Consider the following 27865-nt stretch of genomic DNA (forward strand, 5'->3'; position numbering starts at 1 on the left):
TCCATGTTTAACCCGCGTACGTGAACACTGGTAACACACATTAGTAGCAAATATTACGCATTTTTGACGATAATATTATAGGTACATAGGCTGAAATGCAATTTATGCAAGTTTGGCAAGCTCCCAGGCTCTTTAATCATTTCTTAAGTGATATGCCAAACCCCGCCAACTGAACACTGGCGCTATACGCAGATGACACAGCCATCCTTTCCTCCAGCCGCCAGACTGACACGGCGATTAGGAACTTAGAAAATGGCACTCGACAGCCAACTGATTATTTCAGTCGCTGGAGACTTAAAGTTAACGCGTAGAAGACGGAGGCGATTCTCTTCTCGCGGAGCCTAAAATCCTATAAAGGAAAAATTACTGTTTGTGACATTCCCTGTTCATTCAGTAACCCTGTGAAATATCTCTGGGTATACCTTCACCATAGATTGAACTAAACACCTCACCTATTAGAAGCCAGGCGAAAAGCATTTATGGCGATGGGGGTTCTTAGACCCATCTTCATCCGTAGAAGTTGTCTCTCAGAAGAAAAGAAAAAGGCACTATCTAGCATGGTTATTAAACCAACCATGCTGTATGCATCCCCAATTTGCACTAGGTACTGACATCACCAAATCCTATTTAAAGATGCTGCAAACAATAGAGAACAGGTGCCTTCGAATCGTCTACGAACTCAAGCCTCACCATAGCATCAAACACATCAATACAAAACACGATGGAATCGATATTGCCAAAACCATAACTAAATACAGAGAGACCTTCTTTTGTTAGACTGACAAAGGGCCTCATAAGAAACCTACACGATTTACTATTAATTTATTTTTTATTATATACTATTTCTAAGTAGGTAATATATATTATTATTACTATATATTATTTACAACTAAATAACTACTGAATAGACCTACCGAATGATGTTAAGCCTTTCAGGTCGCTGGTACTAATGAGAAGAGGTGTTGGAAGCTTAGTACCTACCTATCCAACTCATTTATAAAATAAGCACAATGGCGCATGGTGAAAATCCTATGTTAGGTACCATTGCCGCCATATCTGTGGATTCTATAGTAATATGTTTTGATTTACGCTCCTTCCTTAAAAGTGCCTGTGGTGATGTTACGGCTTTTTTATATAAGAAAGTTAAACTGTTACAATATTTGAAATACCTACTTAAAATTATGTAACAAAAAAGGTCAATGCCAAAGAGATTGCACCGTCCAATATCTTTGGTAAATGCTAGTTTTTTAAAATCAAGCTTTAGCTAACAGAGGTGCCAGCGAAATCAATTCTTGCGTTTTGCTGCACCTACAAGAAAATAGTAGTGGCAGAACTGCACTCTTCAGAATAAGAAAAAACCAATTACCAGCATGAAATATATCTAGCTTGGTATATGCCATTGGGAACTTGGACATACCGACCGCTGGATTGTAGGTCTTACAAAAAAGACGTTGATTCTATGCATTCAACAATAAATTGAGCAATATAATATAAAATGAGTAATTAATCATATTTCTCATAAAGTAAGTATTCTGTTAACTATGAGTTAATGAGTCTTGATTGCTGGCGTTTAAATCTTAACACTGGTTATGCGATAAGCCAAGAATATCCTGATAGTACCCCAAAATAGCCACACATAAAAAGCTTTCAATATTCTTATTTAACGTCTAGGCTTCGACTCCGTAGAGCGGAACATAGCGTACCCACATATACTTATTATCATGATGAATGTAGCATATATTATGATCTTTGCAATGTTGGCATATAAAATAATAGATACTGGATGATTAGGTAAAACCCTTCTCCATAAAAACGTCAACAATTTCATATCACAAATCTTACCTCAATAACAAACATACCCCTGATAAAAGTTTGCAATCACTTATAAATATTTTAAAATAAATAACATTTTGCAAACGATTTCTGCGAGAGGCGATCTTCGAGTAGGTACCTACCTTGCGCCCAAGGCTATTTTCTGTCCCTAAACCTCGGCCGAGCCAAGGTCGCCTCGATCCCCAGCAACGGTAATTTTTCAAAACCCAAAAAGACCTGAGAATATTCGAGAATCTAGCTATACTCTTTAGACTTCCAACACATCTTTCTCCCTCCCTTCATAAGATAATAATTAGAGATATTTTCCAATTAGTAGGAAATAAACTGCGAAAGCGGTGGAACCCCGCAAGGGTCCGCTGCACACGCGGCGGAAATACCATGCCAACAGAATGCCACGCATGTTTAAACATTATAAATCAGTGTATACCTTTTGTGTTGTATAGTGTTGTATTGTAGTGTATAACCAGCCTTCAAGCAGCCCGTGAACCTAATAAGGTGGGCCAGTGTTACTCCCGATAATGTACCTAAAAATTAATTATATAATATTCCTATATATATTATTGGTTAATTTAATAAAACGCAAATTTTTTTAGTGCTTCATCAACTGACGTCTCAGAGAGACAATTCTAAAGTTGATAATGTCCTTCTGAAACGGACGAAACCGGTCTAGATTTAATAAAAAGTAAAAGTAAAATAAGTATTTATGATTTTGCGATTTATTAAATTAATAATACAATGCATTTCCACCATTTACTGACAGTAAACACATTAAAAGTAATTCCAATAGGTATGTATTTGACATAATTCAATATTTAAAAAAAATATTTATTGTTTTCACTTGGTAGCTAGACACCTTTCAATTTTCAATTTCAATTTCAATTTATTTATTTTACATATTGTGGACATTATAAATTATAAGTTTAAGACATTCAAACATGACATTTAGAAACAAAGAAATATTATTAAAACATTTTTATGCACATAACACAATGGATAGATCAGTATTAAGTTATTCTACAATATAAATGTGTTAATACAAAAAATATTAAGTATATAGGCACAAGGAACTACACCGGATGAGTTAAGCAGACCCTATTTTAAGAATTTAAAAAACAACGTCCACCTAAATTCACCTCACGTAAGTGGAATATATTAATATGCGAAGCGATTTCATTAAACATGATTATTGCCCTTCCAATTGCGCACACACCACATTGCGTCTTCAAGAATACATGTCGCTCTGAAGTCTCTTAGCATAATTCAGAGCCATACCAACATTTCGTAGGTCTCCAGTGTGCACTCTATAGATAGATGGTTTTGTTGCTGTCACGTGCATCCTCCAAATATTATGTATCGAGCAGGCTTAAGGGTGTACCTGTGGGAATTTAGTGCCCCGCTCATTGGGTACCACTGTAGGACGGCATATGTCTAGCGGTTGCCTACTAACTGAGAAAAATCTCTAGTCTGTTACCATTTCATCTGCTTAGCGAGCTCGATCACATCGCGTATTTTTGTCTGCTTCCTTATCCATTAGTTTTTTTTGCAATCTTTAACCGTTGTGCTCTAGAAGCACTTTTTCATATCAAGTTGCACAAGCTATCCATTTTTTTTAAATTATATCTTACATTAAGAATTCATGTCTCATATACTTACGTGAGCGTTGGTAGCACACAGGGGTTGAACACTTTACGCAGACACAATGTGAGATAGGTCACTTGAAGATACTATTCAGGAATGCGAAAAGTATCACCTGCCTAATATTGTTTTAAAAGGTTATTCACCAACATGTCTCATTTCATGTCTTATAAGATTACTAAGTTGCGAGCATCTATATGAACATACATTGCATTTATAAGGTTTTTCACCAGTATGTATCATTTTATGTGTTCTAAGATGACCAGATTTTGAGGATCTATATGGACAAACATTGCATTTATAGGGTTTTTCACCGGTATGTGTCATTTTATGTGTTTTAAGATTACCAGATGTCGAGGATATATATGAACATCTATTACATTTAAAGGGTTTTTCACCGGTATGTGTCATTTTATGTGTTTTAAGATTACGAGATGTCGAGGATATATATGAACATATATTGCATTTATAAGGTTTTTCACCGGTATGTGTTATTTTATGATTTTTAAGATGACTAATTTGCGAGGATCTATATGAACACAAATAACATTTATAAGGTTTTTCACCAGTATGTGTCATTTTATGTTTTTTAAGATCATCGAGTCTCGACGACCCATATGAACATAAATTGCATTTATAAGGTTTTTCTCCGGTATGTGTCACTTTATGTCTTTTAAGGTCACAAATATGCGAGCATCTATATGAACATTTATTGCATTTATAAGGTTTTTTACCGGTATGTGTCATTTTATGTGTTTTAAGATTACCAGATGTCGAGGATATATATGAACATAAATTGCATTTATAAGGTTTTTCACCGGTATGTGTCATTTCATGTCTTTTAAGATGACCAATTTGCGAGGATTTATATGAACACACATTACATTTATAGGGTTTTTCACCAGTATGTGTCATTATATGTTTTTTTAAGAATACTAGAATACGTACATCTATATGAACATACTTTACATTTATAAGGTATATCACCAGTAATTGTCTTTTTTTGTACATTAACATTACTATGTTGCAAGACTACTATGCTTTGATTTTGATCAGGAATCACGTCCATGTGCACCATTTTGTGAGTTTTTAGAGAATTTTCGCATCCGAAAACTGCGTTACAAATGCAGCAAATTAAATTACGTGAGAAATGGATTACTCTTCTAAGAATAAGTCGAATTTCCTTCGGAGCATCTCGTTCTAAGATTTCTTGTTTAATGTTACTTTCATCTATCGTCACTTCTGAATACTGTATCGTGCTATCCTGGATGCCATCGTCTGAGGATTGTTGACTCTCATCTGTATCGTGATGCCTCGTGAAAAATCCCTTGGTAGAAACCTAGAAAAATCGTAATAATCGATTATCAATTATGAGTTATAATATTCAATTTGTTTTTTTGACGCTTTATTTTTCAGCACCTTCAGATATTATTAAAAAGCGAAATGAGAGTGAAATATTGTTACGGAGAGATCCATAAGTAGTTCAAAACAATGCACTTATATGTGTGTATACATCATCTTTGAGAACAATAATGATATCGTGTTCTGTTTTAGTGTGTCGCTGGAGAGTGTGCACATTGCCTACCATGCTGAAATGCAAAGCTAGAAAATTATATTCAAATTGATTAAGCAACCTCGATCATTGACAGTATTTTAATATTTCTTGATTTAATAGATTATAAACGACAGGTACTATTACGTATTGAAGAAAATGTGGCCAATCATTCCCAGTAGAAACCTTTACTGTTGGTTTCAATATATCGTGAATTTGGAACATGATTATTAAAAATAATATCACTATTATTAATATGCAAATAAATTAATAACGTTTGGCTTGCCCACTTTTGCGGCACACTTCGATGTTATCTATAAATTATTGGCCGTTTAACGAAAAAATGTTAATTGAAAACAATGTTCCATTAATTTTATTTGTCTCGTCTGCAACAGATTAGGGCAAGGCGTCCGATCATTTATCCACACTAAAAATATACGCTGCATGCAAGGAGAAGTGAACCAAGAATATCTTACTTTGGAGATGAATCTTTAACTACAGCACATGACTACACTCATTAAAGATGGTATTTGTTTTTATAATATTAATACAAAGCACATGGGAGTCTTCAAACTTTATGTCAGGAGAAATATTGCTAGTTTCATGACTACTTGGTTCGATTTGAATTAAATGTCATTTACCCTTCTGTTTGTTGTGAATTTAAAACTATTTTTTTTTTTGCTTAGATAGAACTTACGAAAGTGTTAACTGTCAAACGGAGCTGTGATACTGCGCATACTTTTTGACATTTATGAACCATATTTAGACAGGCAACCAATAATAGAGGAACGATCGAGTACTGATTCCAAATTGTCAAAATATTCTTTGACTTTACGGAATGGTTAATAGACAAAATTGACGTATATGTAGTCCAATCTAGGTGAGATCCTACATAATCAATTACATCAAATAAATGCACTGCTTTTTGCGGTTCACATTCTGGTAAAATCATCGAACTTTATTTATTAAAAAATGAAGCCAGCACTCGCGTTACGGTCAATGGAGATCATTAGGCGCTGGGCACTGATCAATGATATTTGTTGCTGTTGCATATATGGATGACATTGATGCGGATAAGATGTAGTACCTACAGGATGAAACTACGTAGTTATAACTGCTACCAAGGATGTTATACGTAGTTAAGATATGAAGTTATTTATGGTTAATACGTGGGTCGGGATGTGTAGTCAGGTAAGTCACAAAACAGCAAAAATGAGATATGAATGCCACTATACTAAAAAAAAAAAAATCTTTCGTTGTGTGTAGTCAGGTAAGCCGTACGTCTCACCATTGGTGAGATGCAGTTTCAGTCAAAACATATTTTTTATTTTACGGGGTGTGTACACAGTTAAGTCACATGTGTAGTCAGATAAGTCAACATTTTGTGTGACTTACCTTACTACTCATAGTTGGCTTACCTTCAAACGTCATACCTACTCAGTGTTGATTTTGGTGAATTTAACGTATTTTTAAAGATATTTTGAGAAATATTTGAAAAAGAAATAACAACAGAACCTAAGTAAAATAGTCATAGGTATTATAATAAATTATGACTTATATAAATAAGTATGTGTATTATTTGTAAATAATAAAAAATATACCAAATTTATCGAATTTGATTTATTTAAATCTAAAAACACGTACATTATTACAGTCTAATTTACCAACATTGAAGAACCACGCCTTTCATGCTCAAATAGTGCTTCCACGATTACACATCATAATGATGTTTTAACCTGTTACCCTCGTTCTCGATTGAGAAGTAATAATCACCAAAAATGTAACTTAAGGGATGATACAAAGCCTTCAGAAATGATAAAAAAGTTGCACGAAATACTGGAAAAAGTTACACAATAAGTACCTATAATGGATGTTATGAATACGAAAAAAAGTCGTATCAGACAAAGCGAACCATGAAAACAACATTTTCGCCAACAGTTTAATATTACTTGACTGTTGAACTGTTACGGAAACTAATTTGTAAAGGTTGTACACTAAAAACATTAAGTGAAAGTCACAATCTTTTTGTTTTGGAAAAAAAAGTGCGACTTCTTCCGGTATACTTATTCAAGAATATGCAAGAGGAAAAATATCTCTAAAAGATAGCGAAGAAGATAGGCAAATATCTAAGATACATATTATACTCTCAATTTCATCATTATGAGAGTCATTACTCTAGAAGGAACTGTCAGAAAATACTTACCGCCACATATGACAATAACTGTGATGTATTCTCAATATTTGAAGAGTATTAGCTCTAATCCCATCAATATTCGTTTATACGCAGAAATATTCCCTGGCATGAACTTAACATTCAAACGGCCAAATAAGGATACCTACTTGCCAAACATACGATAAACTTAACTTAATTAAGAATTCCACCAACGATGAAGAAAGAAATAAATATCATGAGGAATTGAAAGAGCATCATAACGAAGCTGACTTTGCATATTCAGCTAAAAAAGTGTGATAAAAAGTACTTGCAAGATTCTTCTTGCCAAATTGTAACATTTGACATGCAGCAAAGTTCCCTGGCCTTTTACAAACGGCATTTGACAGTGCATGATTGTGATAATAACCAGGGATATTGCTATGTATGCCATTAAACTCTTGCTGATAGAAAAGCTAACGATATCGCTTCATGCCTGTTCAAATACTTAACCAAGGGGTACATGATAATATTAAGCATATGATCATGTATTCTGATAGATGTGCGGGTCAAAACAAAAATAGCCACGTAGCTATAATGTGCATGATAGCAGTAAAACATTCTGAGACTTTAAACAAAATTGATCACACTTTTTAGTCCCTGGCCACACACATATGGAGTGCGATAGTGACCATCGCATAATTGAGAAGAAAAAAAAACATTTGGTGGAACGATCGAACATCCTCATGATTGGGCCAAATCAATGTGTGAGGCTGCAAAGAAAAATCCTTTTAAAGTCACTGAAATAACTCGTGCAATTACAAATTTTTAACTACTCGGATCGATTAAAAGGACCATTGCCACTCAGCAAAATAGACACAGATGGGAATAAGTTTGTTTGGAGAGATGTTAAGTGGCTTCAATTCAACAAACACGAACCGGGAATAGAGAAATTTGAAAGAACTCTCGACGAAACGACTGCATTTTAACAAATTTCATATATAAGACGAGACAAGACGAAAGATTTGATAGACTTACTTCCATACATTTCACCGTATTATAGAGAATTTTATGAGTCACTTGAGACATCTGAGATAGTCAGCGATATTTAACCTGATACTATTGAAGAAATTCATACTGAAGTTTAATGATAACGATTAAACTTTATAATATTCAGGTTTGTGTGCCTTTTCATTACTTAAATAACATTAAAGTAAAAAAAAGTTGTAAAAATGCTAATTTTAAATTTATATAATATTTTGTTCAATAAACCAATAAGATTTATGTATAAAACGTGTGTTTTATTGCTAATATTAGTCGGATTTACATGAAAAAATAACAATATTACTTTATGCGTAGTAAGGTAAGTCAATCATTTTTTGTGCAAATCCAGTTAAGTCAATTCCCTTTTTTTTAAACCAATTAAGTTTTAATGAAACGAAATAGTTAGAATACTTCTAGGACATATAATTGAAAGCTAATTACATGTACTTTGATTTGTTACCCATAAAAAAACATAACTATAATTAGGGGAATGTGGGGAATTTTTTGAACTTTGTTTTTGCTATATCTCAAAATGACATTTTGTGACTTACCTGACTTCACATCCCGACCCACGAATAAGTTGCTGATCAGCAATCACGTCCGTGTGAATCAATTTGTTACTTTAGAGCCTTTCCGTATCCAAAACTGCGTTTCAAATGCTGCAAATCACAACATCACAGAAGTTCCGTTGGACGGAAGCCGCGACAGCTTCTATGCAAAGCATAAAAGAAGAGCTGCGGAAACCCTTACAACTAGCCCGCCCCGACTTAAGCTGACGAATCTTCCTACAGAAGGACGCCAACGGAAATGGAATGGGGGCTGTCCTCTTCCAAGATAGGGACGACGGCGATCGACACATCATTTTATACGCCAGCGGTTGCCTATCTGCTGTGGAACGCAAGTACAACATCAATGAACAGGAGGCCCTTGAGATCAACCGGGGTATTAAACGTTACAGGGTCCGATTAGAAGACCGAGAGTTCACCCTGGTAACCAACAATAGGGGGCTCACTTGGCTCCAATAAGCGAAAGACCAAAGAGCGAAACTAAACAGATGGGCGGTCCTATTATCGGAGTTTTTTTTACCAATACCCACTGTCAAGGGAAAGATAACCAACTACCGGACGCTTTAGCTCGGAACTGGAACCGTCGGAAGACATAGACATGGACGTATGAGCATACCAGAGGGACCGACAACAGATTCAACCCCCATGGTTTTAGTGTTGGAGTTACCAGACCTGGTGACCAGCATAGTACAAAAGCAACGAGACAATCCGGAGTTGGCCGAGATGATCACCAAAGACCCACTCCAAGAGACGACACCCAGAGTGACGATCGCACTACAATGCACTACTATGACTACGCCCTATGTAGAGTAGTAAAAGGCAGACGCCTGATAATAGTACCACGCTACCATAACGGCGTACCATAACGACCCTAAAGCAGGTCACCTTGGAGCGGAAGAAACCAACAGGGCGATCGCAGGACTATATTTCTGGAAGAAGTCACGAAAACAAGCAGACGACTACGTCCTAGGTGTCGGAACTGCGCAACAAAGAAAAAGGGAGCCTTACAGACGGCAGCTACACAAAGGCGCATACAGAAGCGCGCCGCCCATGGGACATAGCATCCAATACCACTAAGAATGGCAGTTTTCATTTACGCTGCGTATAAGACGGAAAAAATATGTAGCAAATTAAGATCCTTCTAAACTTTAAGCTACAGTATGTGAGCATACCTAATCAGTATACCTCGCCCGGCAGATCTTTATGAATAGAACTACGCTGGAGCAATGCTAATAAAGTATCCGTATTTATTTAGCAAATCCGTTGTCGATATACGCAAATTATAACTTTTTTTTCTAGATTTTTATCTCGCATTTACTATCGAGTTCATTTAGGAATTTATCACTCAAACAACTTTACTTGATGCTAACCCAACTGCATTTTATCGCAAAATTGTGTTAAGCGATGACCCTCATTTTTGCTTAACGGATTTGTTAATAAGGAAAATTTCCTACACGGAAAAATAAAAAATACAGAAGACTTCCTACAATTTATTACACTCACAAAAATGCATCATTTGTTGCGGTTTACACGCTGGTAGCATCGCCACACACTTCTTAAAAATGAGGCCAAACCTCACGATAAGGTCAATGGATATCCTTGTCGAACCATGATTAATACTTTATTTTAAATATGGAATCATTCGAAAGAACAGTGATTCTTCTCTTTTTATTTAGGTACTTAACACCCACAGTGGCCGCGCGGCTTAAGGCCATTGGACCCGTTTTTTCCTGTCTTCTCAGAATCGTGGAAATGGCAAGGACGTTTAACACGAATTGATACATAATAAACTCTTTATTTATTTAAAATCTAATAAATAATATTCAAATAAAACTTTTTGTGTCATTAAAATTTTCTGATTCGCTTTACTTTTTAAAATAAATGACAAATTGTCGGTCCTGTTTTCGAAATTGGCCAAAACGACTGTCACGCCACAGTGAATTTTTGGACTTAATAATAGTTTTACAGGTATTTGTATGAAACAAATGGGTAAAATAATACATTTGATTGATTAACCCACGTGCTTTTTTTAATATCAGAAAAATAAATATTTTAAAGCCATTTTAGTTTGAGTATACATCAGCCAATTTTGAATGATTTTTTCTCACAAAATAATATATACTGCACAATAAAAATATTTTTTTATTATAAAATAACATTCAAGTAATACTATAAAAAATAATTAACAATGAAAAAATAAATAAAACCCTATAAATTCGGTACAATTAGTGACGCTATATTACCAAAACACGTCGTACATTTTCATGTATTTATCCTGTTTTCAGACAATTTAGAAATATAATTATTTTGCAAAATTAGCAAAAAGAGATCATTTGATCGATTAATCCATACAGTTTTTCTAATTTCTCATTTCTAACGTTAGTACGGTCAGTAATTTCAACGGGTGATGACGTCTTTTTTTTCAAAATGTAATCCGTCGCGAACATTATTTAACTCATAGAAAAATGACCTTTACTCGCATTGCAGTAACAATCAAAGTGGCAAGTTGCAATTATTTGCATATATACCTTTATGGTTCTATTCGGACCACACGACGTATGCCAGGTGTTATAATTTGTGTTGACAAAATATCAAACATCGTAAAATACCACTGAATGTCAAACTGAGAAAAATGTATTTTATTTTGTTAACTGTCAATTCATGGTGGAACTGCATTGTATTGTTGTTTTTATTTAATAAAACGCAATTTTTTTATTATATAGTACTTATTCCACTTTTATTTATTATATTTGGACCGGTTTCGTCCGCCTCAGTGGGACAATTTCAATTGAAAATGTCCCACTGAGGCGGACGAAACCGGTCCAAATATATTAATTAAAATTGGAATAAGTACTATATAAAAAAAATGCGTTTTATTAAATAAAAACAACAATGAGAAAAATGTAGTTATATTATATTATTTATTATCTTGTAATACAAATGGTTGCAGCATGTGAGATATTGTAAGATAATTGAATCTAATAACCACGATGGCTACAAGGAAGTCCTGAAGGTATTCGTTCGGTGCAACATTTATAAAAAAAAATATTTTAGACTTGAGCAGTTTGGATAAAATATAGGTAGACTTTAATTGTTTTGATAAATACCTACTTGGTTGGGCTTTAAGCGATTTGAAAAACTTTGCATGTACTTAATACAGTTTTTATGTACCTGGGTGGCCATGTTTTGTTATTTTCAAAGCGACGTATCCAAGAGTATGTTTATTGGCATTACCAATAGAAACAAAATAATATTATTATCGATCTTAAGTGGTTTATGTCACAAATAGTAAATTGGTAGAAAATTTTAAGTAAAATACGTTTTCGAATGCTGTTATAGTAATGGCCACTGAAACATGTGTCATAATTTTCATAATCGTCAAAATATTAATAAAAAAAGTCTTTTGGGGCACAAAATCACGTACGTATATGTTTTATGATTTATGTATTTTTCAGATGGTTTGTGGTAAAATCTTTTTTTTTTCATACCGCCACAATTCAACTATTCATAATTAATTGTTTGTTAAATTTTTCATTGTGCACTTTGACAGGTAGGTGATAAAGTTTTTACCTTACTTTATTGTATTAATTTATTGTTAAGTGAGAATTAGCTGCTTTCGTTGTCAGTGTGTATTTGATGAGTGCGCATAGTGCCTGACGATGTCGAAAGGCGAAACCAGGATCGCATAAAACGACTCAAATGAAACACAAAACTCAAAACTTAAATCTATTAGAATTTAATATATTTAATGCCGAGTTGAATTGAATGGAATCACCGTAGGCATTTATTAGTAATTATTTAACTCAAGAAAAAATATATTGAGGTAAGAACCTAGTTCATTGAATAATAAAAACAATATTACTCTTCACATCACATGTGACAAGATTTTCATGAATTGTGTATTGCCTGAACTCGTTGATCCTAGACTAACACGGTCGATGGATATAAGAAACCCTCAATATAATAATTATCAAGTTAACAATTAATATCTATCAATATAATAATATAAATTATCAAATAATAGCTATCAATAGAAAAGAAAATAAAATTATAAAAAAACAATTTATAATAGTTATTCTAATACATTACATACCGTTAAACCTATACACTAATTAAGGAACCATTTATTAATTTTCTATACACTAATGTTCCGAAATCCTCCGCGGCGACCAAAACGTACTGCCGTCAAATACACGTTATTATAATAATGGTGTCTTAAATCATAATTGTTGTGTACTAAATTAAAAAAAAAAAATCCTCGACAAATATTCATTGAATTGCTTTCTTGTATGAGTCATGTTTTTATAATTTAATAAAAACGCAATAACAGAAATCTTTCATGCCATCTTGTGAATGTTTTAAACTTATAATTTGTAATGTTAGCTTATGAAAATGAATAAAATTATATTTATTTACACTTTCGTGTTTTTTTGTATTCATACACATCGATGTATATAATATACAAATTTGAAACACATCAGAAACATACATAAGTATTAGATTTTTTTTTGAAAAATATTTGCACTGAATTTCAACCTACAATATGATAGGTTCAAGAAAAGGTGTCACTTCACAAATTCAGCATATCAATAATTTGACGTTCTTATTTAGAGATATACTATTTTTATTCTTATAATTTATTCTACCTACTACAAAAATGTTTATTAAATTTGTTAGGAAAAAAATATTATTAATTCAACACTTTTAAAACCTCTGATTTCGTATCTACTCCGCGAGACGCCGAGTGAAAAGATATTTGATTTTTTACTTTGAAATGCGCTTCGCGGATGGTTATTTTTTGTGGCGCTTATGTCAAATTTGATTCTTGCGAATAAACCCATACGCCTTAAGCGTTAGACTATAACGCCGTGGGTTCCAGGTTCGAATCCTGGGTCTGGCAAGTACACATATTGTTTTTAAATTTGTGTCTGTCAGGGTACGGATCTAATAGGTGGAGCAAGTGGCTGACATCCATTTCTCGTAAAAAACAAAATCTGTTAACATAAACCTCTACTCTGTGGAGGCCCATATAATCTTATTAGAATCGTATATGGTCGAAAGAAAAGAACAATATGGATTCATCCGAAAGAACGGTGATTTCAACAAGAAATGTTATACAACTACCGCAACTATCGCTTTATTTGAATCAAGATTTGGAGATAAATTGATTTGAGAAATCGACATGTCAATTGGCATACAGGATTGTGCGATTTAACATCTCTGGATTATTTCCTGTGAGGCTTCGTGAAGTCACTGTTATATGCTGATAAACCAGCAGTATTTAACGCATTGGAAGCCAAAATTAAGCGTGCTATATGACCAGCAGTTCTTTAATAAAAGAAGTCCGAATTGCGCGCCCTGAATAAGACTTCGGCCTATCGGACTTTAAAAAAACCGCATTTGTTTTTAAACATACCAGGTCTAATGGCTTGTATTGTAGATAAGAGCAGCAAGGTTGAGTTAATTTATCATTGATTTGGTGAATTGCATTCTCAACTAATTCTTCTTTGATGATGGCTGCCTCATCATTATTCCCATACTTAATTTTCATCAGACAGTTTTCACGCTTCTGAAAATAACAACATTATTAATATTATGTAACTGTATCATCATTACGATTAGCTAGAAAGGGTCTCCAAGAGCTTTTTCTTCAATAATTGGTCGCCTTAGCAAGCTAACCAAGAACTTGACACGGCCACAAAATGCGGGCCTTCAGGCAGCATTTTTCGCGACGATTTTATGATGTCACAACTATTTTGGTCTGATCGTTGATTACAATTCTACACCAAAATACGGGAGTCTACTTCAAGACAAAGCGAAAAGGTACATGTAAAAGTCCCATAGTTCAGTATGAGTAGCTCACAGCCACTCAGAGTGAACTGTGGATGATTTTTCAGGCAGACCAAATGGTCTTTATAAGAAAAATGTAAGTACTTAAAAGTCTAGAGTATAAGGTTAGATAAGTAATTCTATGTAAACAATTTATACGTTAATATTATTATCAAATTGTTGTAAATTTATAACTAATTCAAATAAACTAACTTTTTAATAGAATCAAGCAAATGTAATCATTGAAAATAACTATTTACTAATATTGTTAAATTACAATTACGAATAATTTTTTATTGCTCTATTTTTTTCCCCATAAATATTTTTAACTAGTTGAACGATGTTCTAAAATAATATAATGTTTGGTTTATATAAAGGTTTCAATGAAAGAAGGGCATATTATATATAATGTATTAGAAAGATAACTACATGATAATCTACATTACATATTATTGTTTTTGCAAAATAACATACGCACAAGAATTCATGAGTAGGTGAAGGATAATAATATGTAATAAGCTCTAGTTATTTCGTAAGAATATAAAATCAATAACGTGATCGATCTATTTTTGGGCAATGTAAAATATTCAGCAGAAATGATGATATTTGTATAGCATACGATTGGCTGAATGTGAATACATTTCCGATCAATGGGAGACTAGTATATAATCGAACGTAAATGTCGTCCTATAACTGAAATATGATTCGCCAGAAATGTTGCCATATTTTCTCTATACCCCCGAACAGCGTCTAGGTTACGAGTTTAAAATTTTCAATAGAAGAGTGGGAAAGAATAGTCCGCAGGGGAATGACGTGCAGATGCCTCTGCGGAGATAAGTTCGAAAATATTCACTCGGAAAGGAAATTCGAGATTTAACCGCGTAAATAGTGGTGCATCCGATGCATTTATTTATTTTCCGTAACTTTTCGTTTCCCTTACTACGATTAGATTTGAAAAGGCATTTTAAGTGTAACGAAATTGGAATTATTTCTATTACCCCGCGTTTGATGTAAACAATCGCATCACCTTACGAAGGCATCACTCATCATCAGCCGCGCATGGCAGCCGGTTTCCAATACTTCATCGAGGACTTAAGTACTCAAATCAATAGTCCTCAATCTAGGAGGACAGTGACTCTCACCTCATGAATTTGTGTGACGTGTGTAATAAGATAAATAAATATGAAAATAAACATAAGTAGATATATAGAATAATATTTAGTGACTAAAATAAGTTTACATAAATAAATATTGTTGAATTTGTGAATAAAAATATTAGTGATAAGTAACCAAATAAGATTAATTATAAAAATTGTTTATTGAAGAATGATTAAATACTCGTAAATAATTAAACTATAATTACAAGAACTTTTAACTTAATACAGAGCCCCGATCCACATAACTAGTGTCACAATACGGCACGTGAGCACGGTGACATTGAATTTGAAATCACCAGCCGATTTTGGCATTTAACACAGTGGCCGTAAATTAAATTTAAATTAAATAAATAATATACCTATTGGATTCTGACGTCATCTGGGTGGCGTCTACAAGTTATTATAACGCAGTGTTGCTATGGTGTGTTCATAGATGTCGTTAAGAACTCTTACTTGACTAACCTCTCCGACCCCGCGCTGAGCTAGCCTAAAGCAAGGGTTCTCAATCTGGTCTAGGGACAGGGCCGGTTGAGAATTTAACGCCCTTGCATCTTCATCAGGACCGGGGTTACGTTACTGAGTAAGTTTTTTAAAATGCATTAAGCCTTGCTTATACCAAACCAAAATAAATACAAAATAATCTTCCATCTATAAAATATCCAAAATTCTCTATGAGTTAATAACTTATTATCGCTTGGTTTCGCAGGGTATCATCAGTAAATTATTTTTAGTCTTAGTTCAATTAAAACAAATACGTAGATACGGACGAAGAAGTTTTGTGTGTACTATATTTATGTTGGATATTAGCAGCCTATGTACACCCTTTGCCGCTGGATGATACCCATTTTGTATTACAATTTAAAAAAAAATATATAGGTATAGTATACAGATGACAATATAATATATAATACAATATATACCTAACAACAATAATCAAGGAGCATGTGTGTTATATGAGTTACCTGTGAATCACTTGCAAACGTCGACGCATCAAACTTTTCATACAAGTGACTGCTTTGGTCGACGGCTTGTGCGCATGGAAAAGCCACTTTATCGAAAGTCAGCGACGCATCGTGCATATGTTTATGGTACTTCAACATGGGCGCAGATGAAAAAAATTTACAACACACGTTGCAAACAAAATTTCTAACGAAAAATGAAGCTCTGTTCAACCTCAGACGGACATCTTTCGCAGAAGCAAGCGCTATTTCCTTTTTGATGTCCATTTCTTGCACTTCAATTTCACCAAACGACTGTGCAGATTGTTTCTCAAAGATATCAGGTGCTATCATACAATCCATGTCGCGGTTTACGAGCGGAGTCTGTCAAGAAATAAAATACAAGCATAAATCAATCAAAATCAACCAACATAAAGAATGCAAAGTTTCTGGACTATGACCACCTAGAAGGGCAATTTTTGAACGAAGCAGTATCGAAGTCGTTGTATGAGAAAGTGATTAGAATGTATGAGAAATTTAATTTCTAATTAGATTTTGACAAGCGCGTCTGAATGTGGCGGAGGCTTTTGAGCTTCATAAGCTTCGACGGTTGAGGCCCTAATTTTGGCAGATGGTAAACAGATTAAATGTCGGAACGTAATGTTGAAAGGCTCTTTATTTATTGTTTTTTGTCTTTTACATATTACCGTAAGAAGTGTTGTATTGTATTTAAATTCTCAATTAAGTATTTATTGTGTTTTGTTATACAGAAACATACATATTTTATCAATATTAGGTTTGCAAAATACATCGGAAGTTACGTTCACATTCTCGTAGGTACTGAATATTGTAATAACACTATTATGAGGTAAATATTGAAGTAAGTAGCTTCTTTAAGGATTAATTAGCTACGTACTTTAACAATCAATCGTTTTAATTCAGCGATAACTAATAAGGAGTGGTTAAATAATATGATAATGTCATTACCACATTTTAGGTTATTTTACATGTACCTAAAATGGAAGTGATTCACGCTGAAATTTTGTTGTTAAGATTTGGTAACCGGGCGGATCCATTCAAAATGACAAACGAGGCGTTCGTGAAAAAATTCAGGATATCGAAACCATTGGCAGATATATACATTTCAACTAGCTGTCCTGTGAGCATAGACAAGAATATAATGCATACTGTTACTCGACCATAAATGTCCATTCAGTATTTTTGTTGCATTATTGGACACCGTTCGAAGCACTATACCTCCTTTGAAGATACTGTTGCGTTTTGCTTCTTGTTTGCGTACTGCTTCGTTCAAAAATTGCACTCGATTGAATAGGTACGCCGAGGTTTGATTGTTTCGCTACGCTCATGTAGACACCCTTAACCGATTAACTGATGACCTACTATTTACTACTTAATTACCACATTTAAATATCATGGTAATTATATCTAATGGCCAACTAATGCAAACGTGCCGTCGCATTGTTAGCACTAAATGAGAACACAATCACTGCTGACCTTGACCTTTTAATTACCACATTTGAATAACACGTTAATTATAATATCGATTGGCCAATTACTCACAAACGCGCCAGTCGCGGTGTAAGCACTAAATGAGTTATTAAGGCCGGTTCGGATCAGGCGAGAAGTTTAGTAACTAAACGAGTACGAACAGACAAATTGAGTCGAGTACTTTAGTAAAATCATTTAGTCGTTCCAATCCATTCTGTTGTAATTTTTCGGTCAAGTAGCGACCCCCAATACCTCTCACTAAATACTAAAGAAGTGATGATATCGAATCAAACTCTGCATAGAAAATTTGGGTGGAATCATGGGACAATACGACCAAAAGCGGTTTATTGTGAGCATATGGTAACTAATGAATAATAGGTATCAGTTACTACGCTATAATATGCCTATCAAATTCTACTAAACTCCTACTGTGTAAATGTCTGAAATATTAAGATGAACATCTCACGATATATGTATGCAGAAGAATATCAATTTTTCTTAATCCTAAAAATATTATAATGTTCATAGGTAACGCAATATTATGTAGCGAAAATGACATAGGTACGGTATATAATAAATGACTATCATTTTTAGATTAGGTCCTGTCTGGACAGTTATTACTTTGACAGATCGTGAGAAATGGTTTGACGTTTCAAACCAAACCACTTCTGACGGTCAGAAAATGGTTTGAAGTTTGCTGGTACAGAGAACTAAACGTTAAAACTAAAACTATTCCGGTTTGCTTATAACGCATGCGCAGTGCGCCAGTTTTGACCTGTCAAATCGTTTAGCTAGAACGCCTAAATTTATAGTGAGATGCAGCATGGTAGATAATTTAGTAATATTTGAGGCTTACAACATTAATTTGTTACAAAAAGTTTTGAAAATAGAATTGGTCTATTCTCACCCCATTTCACGTAGATATTGCTTCCGTTTAATGTATTTTATGGCTGCAAGTAGTTTTTTTTATAGACAATAGGCTTACCATGTATTACCTACTTACCTAAAAAGGACTCACGGGCGATTAATTTCATTTATTTACCATACAATTGATCACAATCTTAGATAATAGCATTAATTATTGCTTTACATTCGAATGATTGTGATGTACAAATAATCATCATAAATAAATGCTCATGATTTGACGAAAGATTTATAAACCTACACATAAATTGTTTTAAAATATCAGTGTGAGCTAAAACCACTAAATGAAACAAGTTGGAGCGAATTAATAATGGTGAAATGAGTTTCAAAGTTGCATTGCAATTTCAAACCTTCTATATAAGACGGCATTACGGGAAGAAAACGGCACATATACCTACGTACAATTGAACGTACCTGATGTATTAGCCTGTCATCTGAATATGAACAACCTGGTTCATCTTCATATAATGGGTGTGTTATATCTTCAATTATCTCGCGCTTGACGACAGCTGGTTGATCATCCGTCTCAGATTTTATATTAGAGAGGTCCGCCATATTAAGGTACTGAAAGAAACATTATTACATTTTTTAAACACGGTGAAAACAGTTTCAAGTCTCGCAATCACCATATAACGTTGTATAATATTTATATTTAACAAGAATTAGTAGATAAACAAACCTAACCTATAATATCACAGATGTATCGTAGCTGTCAATTTGCCTAATCAAGTATTCTTTTGAAACAAAGTTTAATGTCAACGAATGTCCTTACATTCTATACCTATCGTTGTTATTCTCAATCTAAAGTAATTGTAAATGAATTTAATTTCCAAAAACTAACCTCGAAATTGCGACTTGAAACGTCTGCATTCTCTTGAATTACATTAGTGCGAGGGTCCGGGTTGTTTAGATGGCTAGTCAGCGTGTCAAACAAAGGCTTGCCTTCTATATCAGAGTGTTCTCCATCACATTCTTGCTTTACATCCATGTTAAGGGTATATATTCCAGAAGCCACGCGTTACGTGACAGACAGGATCTATTCAGAGAAAAGTGTTGCCACATTACTAAGAAGTATTTTCCGTTGAAACTAATATTTATAATACCTAGGTCATTACCGACTGAACAACGAAATAGAAAGCCGTTAATTCACAACGACTTGTCCAACTTTTTCCGCCCTTCCCGTTGTTATCAATGGATGACCTGTCATTGTTCTATAGAGTGCTCATACTGACGCGTCTGTCATGTTCACACAGGGAATGGTTTGATTTGGATAGATTAGTTACATGATAAATAATACACTAGCATTAACACACCTACAATTATTAGGGCATTTTCGCCAAAGTTTGTACATGTTTGAAATTTGGGTAATATTATTTTTTCACTCAAATTAACCATTTTTATATAGCTAGCAGATTCCTTGTTCTATTGCTGAATTGGTGATAGCAATTTTTCAGCAAAATATTGATTAATACAATATTTATATCATTTTTATTATGAAATTGGGCATAATAAGTTTCCGTTCCGTGACTACGAAACTTAGCTTTTAAAACATGAATGAAACACTTTTTATCACTTAAAAGAGCTCTATTAGATTAAAAAAACCATACACTTCAAAATAAAACTACAAATAGTCAAAAAATATTATTGAATTTTAATTCTTGGGCACATTTCGTTCCCCTCCGTTACCCTATGTCTATAATGGCAGAGCATTTTTCCTTTAGTATTTGAAAAAACCAATCAATGTTCGTTCTGCTATTTTTTTAAAGACAATAATCACTTTTACTAAATTTTATTGGAAAAATAAATAAGTTTCGTTATTTAATAATCAAATGAAAAATAGTTAACGTTCAACTTTTTTGGGGACATTTTCGGAATGGAACGAAATGGTAACGGAGTGTAATTTGTAAAGCTTAAGTTACATGTTACCATAAAAACAAATTTTTGTTTTATGAAATTTATTTGAATTTTTTGATAGACAGATAAATATTCAACGTGCGTCAAAATAACAAAACAAATCAAACTTAATCACTAAAATAGACATATTTTATAATAAATTTCACAATACTTGTAAAATAAGGTAGGTAATAATTTTGACACACTATACATTACCATAACTTTATTTGGCATTTATATTATTTGTAACTCAGATAAAAAATATTTTTAAGCAAATTAACAATATATGAAAAAAAAAATCAGCAAGGGATTCAGACGCGAGTTCCTAGCGCGGCACGGAGTATATAACTTTTACGAAAATAATTATAGTCAAACTCGGTTATTACGATCTCTGACATAGCGAGATCTCGGATGTAATAACGAAACATTTGTTGACAATTGGTTTATGATTTTCGCCATACATTTAATTCTTTCACTGTTATAACGAGCAACTTATCGGATATACCGAGCTAAAATACTGTTAATGTGTCGACCGTTTTAAAACATTTCGACCCTAAGCAATAAAATCCGATTGGACAGGATGCCGCCGGGGTCGGATTACGTTTATGACACTAGTAAAGTGTCTAAGTACCTACCTTATTGGTGTTTCACCGACAATAATAAAAAAGTATCCACGCATATGGTTGAAAAATCCAAGGTTTGTGAAGTCCGTAGGTACCTACCAGCGTTAATTACAATAAACAACTTCTTTTGTAGTTTATGAATGCCATGCTCGTTTCGGGGATTTTTACGATGGTTTCCAAATTTTTTATTTTCGGCTTTTTGTGTAATGTGACATGCTCATTTAAAAATACCTATTCTCTGATATAACGAGTAACGCTTATAACAAGCAAATTCAGTCGGTCCCATCTTCCTCGTAATAACCAAGTTCGACTTTATGTTGTCTTGAAATTTAATTGTATTCATCAACATAAAATGTAGCTATACAGGTTGATTGTAATCAAGACGTACTTTTCTGACATTTCGTGAATACCTACAGTTCTAGGTATTAAATCTAATCGAGTACACATTTCTGTTAAACGTGACAAAAAAATACTTTTTCATACATTTTTATAAATTTCTATGCCTAAAATGTATGGAGAAGTTTTAAAATTTTGGTGGCGTATAACAGAAAGAGTATGACAGAGCCAGTGCCTGTCTCGCAATTATTTCAGTCTGGTGTTTTTTCTTTTCCTTCTGTTGTTTTTTTTTATCTCCATACTTTTATGTGCGCTATTTTTGCGTATTCAGACATATCACATACTTTTTTAATCTTTATTATATTATTATATTATAGTCAGGTTATTTTTTATATTTTTTAATGAAAATATTTTTGTTTTTCATACGAACAGACAAAATAATTTTTTTTATAATCTATGAAGAACTAAACACACACTGTAAACCCAACTTTATGCATGCCATTTCGTTACTTTTACATTCCACATATACGTTACCACCAATATAGTTTCGGAGTGGAAGTAACGGATTCTGTTTCAGAAGTGTTTGAAGCCAAAATTTAGCTTAGTTTTATTGTTAAACCTGCGATATGTTTTATTATATCTGTAGTATGAAAGATAAGCTCCATATGTGTAGTATGTGAAATAGAAATATGTGTTTTCTTACCTTATAAATCGTGGTAACAGTAGTGGAACTTCTTAAATGACCAACCCAGAAAGCAACCTGTTCCGATAGCGATACCGACACACACCAACAATTTAAAGTGTACATGGCGATCAGTGTTATACAAAAATGTTGCTACATTAAAAAAAAACATATTTATAGTGAAAATTTTTCGCCTTCATGCTAAAATCGTGGTAACGGAATGTGGAGTTCCACTTTTTCAAATATCCTGGGACACACTTTAAACGTGATTTTTTTTCAATATTGGTACAAATTTACGAAAAAACTATATATTTTCCAAAAATATATAATGTAAGCTGTTGAAAACACTACGAATTTAATTTTACACACTCAAAATTAATGACGAAATCAGACTTTGTTTATTTGAATTTATGGGTGGGACATGGTAAAAACGCACTACCTTTCGATCTAAATAATCAATTAAAAATATATACAGGTCAGATAGTTGTATTTAACTGATTGAATAGAGTAAATTAATAAATTTGCATGTTAAAAGTACATAACTTTCCAACATTTTATAATATAATAACTATGAAAAAATCAATCAAAGTCATGGGACATGCCAAAAACGCAATGTACAAACTTTGGCGAAAATGCCCATTAATATCATGCATAAATCAATGTTACATATATTTTTTGGAAAACCATATTACCACCGGTTTTTGTGTGAAGGACTAGTCTGAAGTTAACAGCTAATGAATAACGGGAGTGTATATTATTTTTGAGATTTTTTTATAAGTAATTCAATTTGAAACAAGAAAGGGTGAATCAATATGTCAAGCAATCTTTGATCTAATTTTGACAGCTAAACATTGCCACCACTCGTTGCTTGTGCAAAAAGATATGCTGAGGCTCTATTTATTTAAAGATGGCGCTGAATAGGTACATTAAAACTTGACATGGTGACAAACTTCAATAATAATTATTTGTATGTTTTGTTGTCGAAACAAAACAACGGAGTGAAAATGATCATAAGCATTTCCCCATCATAACGAGATCAGCGCATCTCAATTTTCAAATGCCAAAATGGTCCATCAGCATTTTTTCTATTTTCAAGTTTTCTTCTACAGACGTTGTAAAATCATTGCAGTAAGCTATTGGCTGGGTATAATTGGAAAATACGAAAAATGGATATTTAATATCGCGAATCAATATGCTGACACCGGATGAGTTGTTTATCTCCATATAGTTTTTATCGAAATATTAAATAGTATTAATTCTCCGACCGCGTACTATAAATTGGTGGCAGCACTATAAAATACCACAAACAATAATTTTCTTTTAATACTACCTAATAACTTTCTGGCAATCCAAAATTGCGAGGATAATACGTTTTTGAGCAAAGTACAAAAAATGGATCCAAATAACGAACAACATCAAAGCGAATCTAATAAAGAAGGACAGTACTAGTCTGAAAGCCCGGGCTCTTACGTAAAACAAGACATTTCAGACGACGATAGTTGCACATTTGAGGTTAGTTTTTCAGAACGTGTTTATTATAATATTATGTTTTAGAGCGCGATGCAGAACCATACTAGGCGCGCTATAGGAGCATGGGTAGATCGTCGAAATACCTTTAATCTATCTGAAATCAATTTACATGCATAAACGATAATACAATTACAATCAATCGTTGAACGAGGTGCTTTTAAACGATCAGTTTTGTTAAACTGACGTGTAAATGCAAAACTTAAACGGAGCAGTGTTGCCATATTTTGAAAGTGGAATTATAGTACAGTGCCTTCAAAATTATAGTATTTAGGCAAAAAATATAGTACGCGTTGAGTGACCAATAATTTACTTGCATTTTCAAAAAATTTAACGTGGGGTAATTAACGTCTAGTTTTTTTAGACAAAATATCCATGAAGGGTAATTAACGTCTCGTTTTTTTAGACAAAATTCAAATGTTAAGTCAGTTAAAGCCAAATTTTATGTTACTACGCTTCCCTTTTAAAAAATCGAATCTAGGCGCCTCCTCCCCCCTTACTTCATTAAATAATACATTTTAAAATAGTCAACGATGTACCTACTTACGAATACAAAAATGAAAAAAAAATAAACAAGGTTTTACTACTTATATTATATTAATTTTTGACGAATGTGCTTGTTTATTAGCACAATCAATTTCAATTGTAGTCAATCCAAATTCATCTTCGTTCATTGATAAATCGATTCTATTCTATCGACTTTTTTTTGCTATTAATAAAATAATGTGAAAAGTGCATTAGCAAACTAACCAAGAACTCAGTAAATAGATTTTTAACTCTTTAGTGCCAGACCCAATTGCTCACGTTAGTGTCACCCGTGTCCATATGGACACGCAATTATTGTAGTACAGTAAACTTTGCCTAATTGTTATTTTGAAATAATAATTTGGTTTATAAACGTTAGTCAGTTGAAATAAGTACACTGCTTCAATGATCTAGCTGACATAATAAAAATAATATCAAGTGTCAAAGTGGCCATTCATTTTATAATCACAAAATGATGGACTTATGTTAAAGGTAACCGTGATTTTCTGATTATATTGTTTCAAAGATTAATATTTCTGTTATTGAATGCATTATAAACGTGTTCAGTTTCATGATATATAATTACGAAATGGAATTATTTTTGTTCATGTGGTGTTATTGCATAATGAATTAATGCGTGTCCATATGGACACGCGTGCCATTTAACACTACAAATTTAAATTATTTTTTGTTATCAGTGTTATCACTATATTTTTTATAAAATATATACCTAATTCTCATTTTGTCAAATTATTTAGTTTCTGGGATATGTCTAAGATTGAAGAAAGAGAAATGCTGGTAAATAATGCATCGAATGGACTTTATGAAGCTAGTGATGATGATAATATCGACGAATATAGTATTATTATTTATCTCACCACCAACCAGATCCTGCGGTTTTAACAGGAGGATGTTGGTGGAACAATCGATAATTTAAATCATAGACAATTAAAAGCAGATACACAAATGAAATCTAGGAATGCAAGAACATAGATAGACCAATCTGATATTTTATACTGCAACTGGAGATTCTACACGCAATTACACCAAGCTGCACAAAATATCAATTTTACGGGAAAAATGTTGAAAATAAGAACGCTGATGGATCTTGATAGGATGGATATTGAAAACTATGTACATCAAAATCAATGGTTCTAGCAGATATACGATTTAATGGGTTAAATTATTTTATTCAAAAAAATAAAAAAAATCGACACTGCGATTGATTTTTTGAAAGAAAAAGAAACATCTGAAATCAGAACGCAGTGAAGAAAATGCAATATTAGCTTGTATGTAATGTGTATTGAAAACTATCATACTTTATAATAATTCTACTACGAAACCATACAATCCAAAAAAAAAAACTTGATAACATAAGTGTCACGCGTATCCATATGGACACGGCTATTATCTCAAAACATAAAAACGATATGAAAATTTTATTTTCACTATTCATTCTCTGTTATATTACAGATACATAAAAAATGTAAATAAACAATTTTTAAAACAAATAAAAATTCATGTCACACCATCAACAAAATTGATGTGTCCATATGGACTCCTGTGCCACTAATGAGTTAAGGGCTAGAATGATTCTATTAAATTTTGTCGAAGTTGCAAAGTGGTGACTATAATTTTTCATACATCTTAGCTTACGGGCTAGACAATATGTCTGTCTCGCAATCGACCTGCTCATGTCTGCATGAATCCGCCCAATGATGGTCCAGGCCTCATCATGGCCTTAGATTCTCTGAGGATGCTTTGCTTTAGGCGATATTAGTAGGTATTGAAGTCATGAAATGATGTACCGTACTGTATAAAAAATGGGACGGTATTTTATCTAGGGGTGTCACTGATATCGACACTCTTGTTGGACTCTGAACAATAATAACTGCTATAATATAAGCTCCCACGATGGCCGAGTGGTAATGTATCCGCTTGGTAAGTAGAGGGACTCTGGTTCAAATATCGGGTCTGGTAAAATTCAGATATTGATTTTCAATGTGTGTTTGAATCCAGAGGATAGAAGTTTGGTTGAGCAAGTGGTAAACATCCATTTATCGTAAAAAGTAATGCTATGAAACCTGTTTGTGGGGCGGGCGAGTCCACACCGGATTGTGGAGATAAATAATAATAAGAATATAATAATCAAATTTTTAATAATAAAGTGTTATGTGATTATGTTTTTTACAATGGATTGTAATAAAAGAATATTATATAGTTTAACCTTTTTATTATCCAAACCCCATAATATAACAGAGCTGCCAATTACATTTTCAAAACAAAAATATAAAATTATTATTTTTTTCAATATTGAAGATAGGAACATAAAAACATCAGAAACAAACCCGTTGCTATAATAACTCATGAGTTCCGTAACCATGGGATGACCCTCCCTTCTCCGCAGCGATGCTACAAGAGATCTAAGTTTAGCTTTTTTCACATGTCACCACACGTAGCGATGGACCTAGGTATATCGTATGACCGTGTTCATGCACAATGCCCCAACACTGGATAATCAATTCTTTTTTATCATTTTTTTTCAATCTCAAAATTTTATTATTTTTCTTATGAAATTTCTAAATAAAATGATGGAACATAAAACTAAAATAATCATAATTTACATTGCAGAGTATTGTTAATTCATGTCATTTAAGATTAGTTAATTAGGGAGCCTCTATATGGGCATACCTTGCATTTATGAGGTTTTTCACCCGTGTGTCATTTCATATTTTTTAAGATTATTAAGAAGCAAACACCTATGTGAGCATACCTTGCATTTATGAGGTTTTTCACCTGTGATGTGTCATTTCATGGTTTTTAAGACTACTAAGTTGCGAGCATCTATATGTGCATAACTTGCATTTATGAGGTTTTTCACCTGTGTGTGTCATTATATGTCTTTTAAGATGACTAAGTTTCGAGCATCTATATGGGCATACCTTGCATTTGTGAGGTTTTTCACCTGTGTGTGTCTTTTCATGGTTCTTAAGATTACTAAGTTGCGAGCATCTATATGGGCATACCTTGCATTTGTGAGGTTTTTCACCTGTGTGTGTCTTTTCATGGTTTTTAAGATGACTAAGATGCAAGCATCTATATGGGCATACTTTACATTTATGAGGTTTTTCACCTGTGTGTGT

At 33.3% G+C, this 27865-nt stretch overlaps 2 protein-coding genes across 2 annotated transcripts in view; one reads left to right on the plus strand and one right to left on the minus strand.

Annotated features, from left to right (window-relative positions):
* LOC147077413 (uncharacterized) overlaps nucleotides 1-27865 on the plus strand; it is an 81241-nt gene that overhangs the window by 41781 nt on the left and 11595 nt on the right. The window lies entirely within an intron of this gene.
* Nucleotides 2537-20179, minus strand: LOC147077414 (uncharacterized). Its single transcript, XM_085940822.1, has 5 exons — nucleotides 19978-20179; nucleotides 19551-19700; nucleotides 16728-17087; nucleotides 14196-14348; nucleotides 2537-4807 (listed from the first exon to the last, which is right to left on the minus strand). The coding sequence occupies exons 1-5, from the start codon at nucleotides 20122-20124 to the stop codon at nucleotides 4367-4369; spliced, it is 1251 nt and encodes a 416-aa protein (XP_085796948.1). The 5' UTR covers nucleotides 20125-20179; the 3' UTR covers nucleotides 2537-4366.

This window comes from Rhyacophila brunnea, unplaced genomic scaffold (assembly GCF_057557595.1).
Source record: "Rhyacophila brunnea isolate RB1 unplaced genomic scaffold, BYU_Rbru_1.0 scaffold_13, whole genome shotgun sequence".
In the NCBI taxonomy this organism is placed as follows: domain Eukaryota; kingdom Metazoa; phylum Arthropoda; class Insecta; order Trichoptera; family Rhyacophilidae; genus Rhyacophila; species Rhyacophila brunnea.

What these genes read in the sequence shown, in the direction of transcription:
- LOC147077414 (XM_085940822.1), bottom strand. Translation starts at nt 20,124, where the DNA reads ATGGATGTAAAGCAAGAATGTGATGGAGAACACTCTGATATAGAAGGC. An exon ending in TTTCAAGTCGCAATTTCGAG is followed by an intron (nt 19,701 to 19,977) that starts GTTAGTTTTTGG and finishes TGTTTCTTTCAG; the next exon opens with TACCTTAATATGGCGGACCT. An exon ending in AATACAAGCCATTAGACCTG is followed by an intron (nt 4,808 to 14,195) that starts GTATGTTTAAAA and finishes CGATTTTTCTAG; the next exon opens with GTTTCTACCAAGGGATTTTT.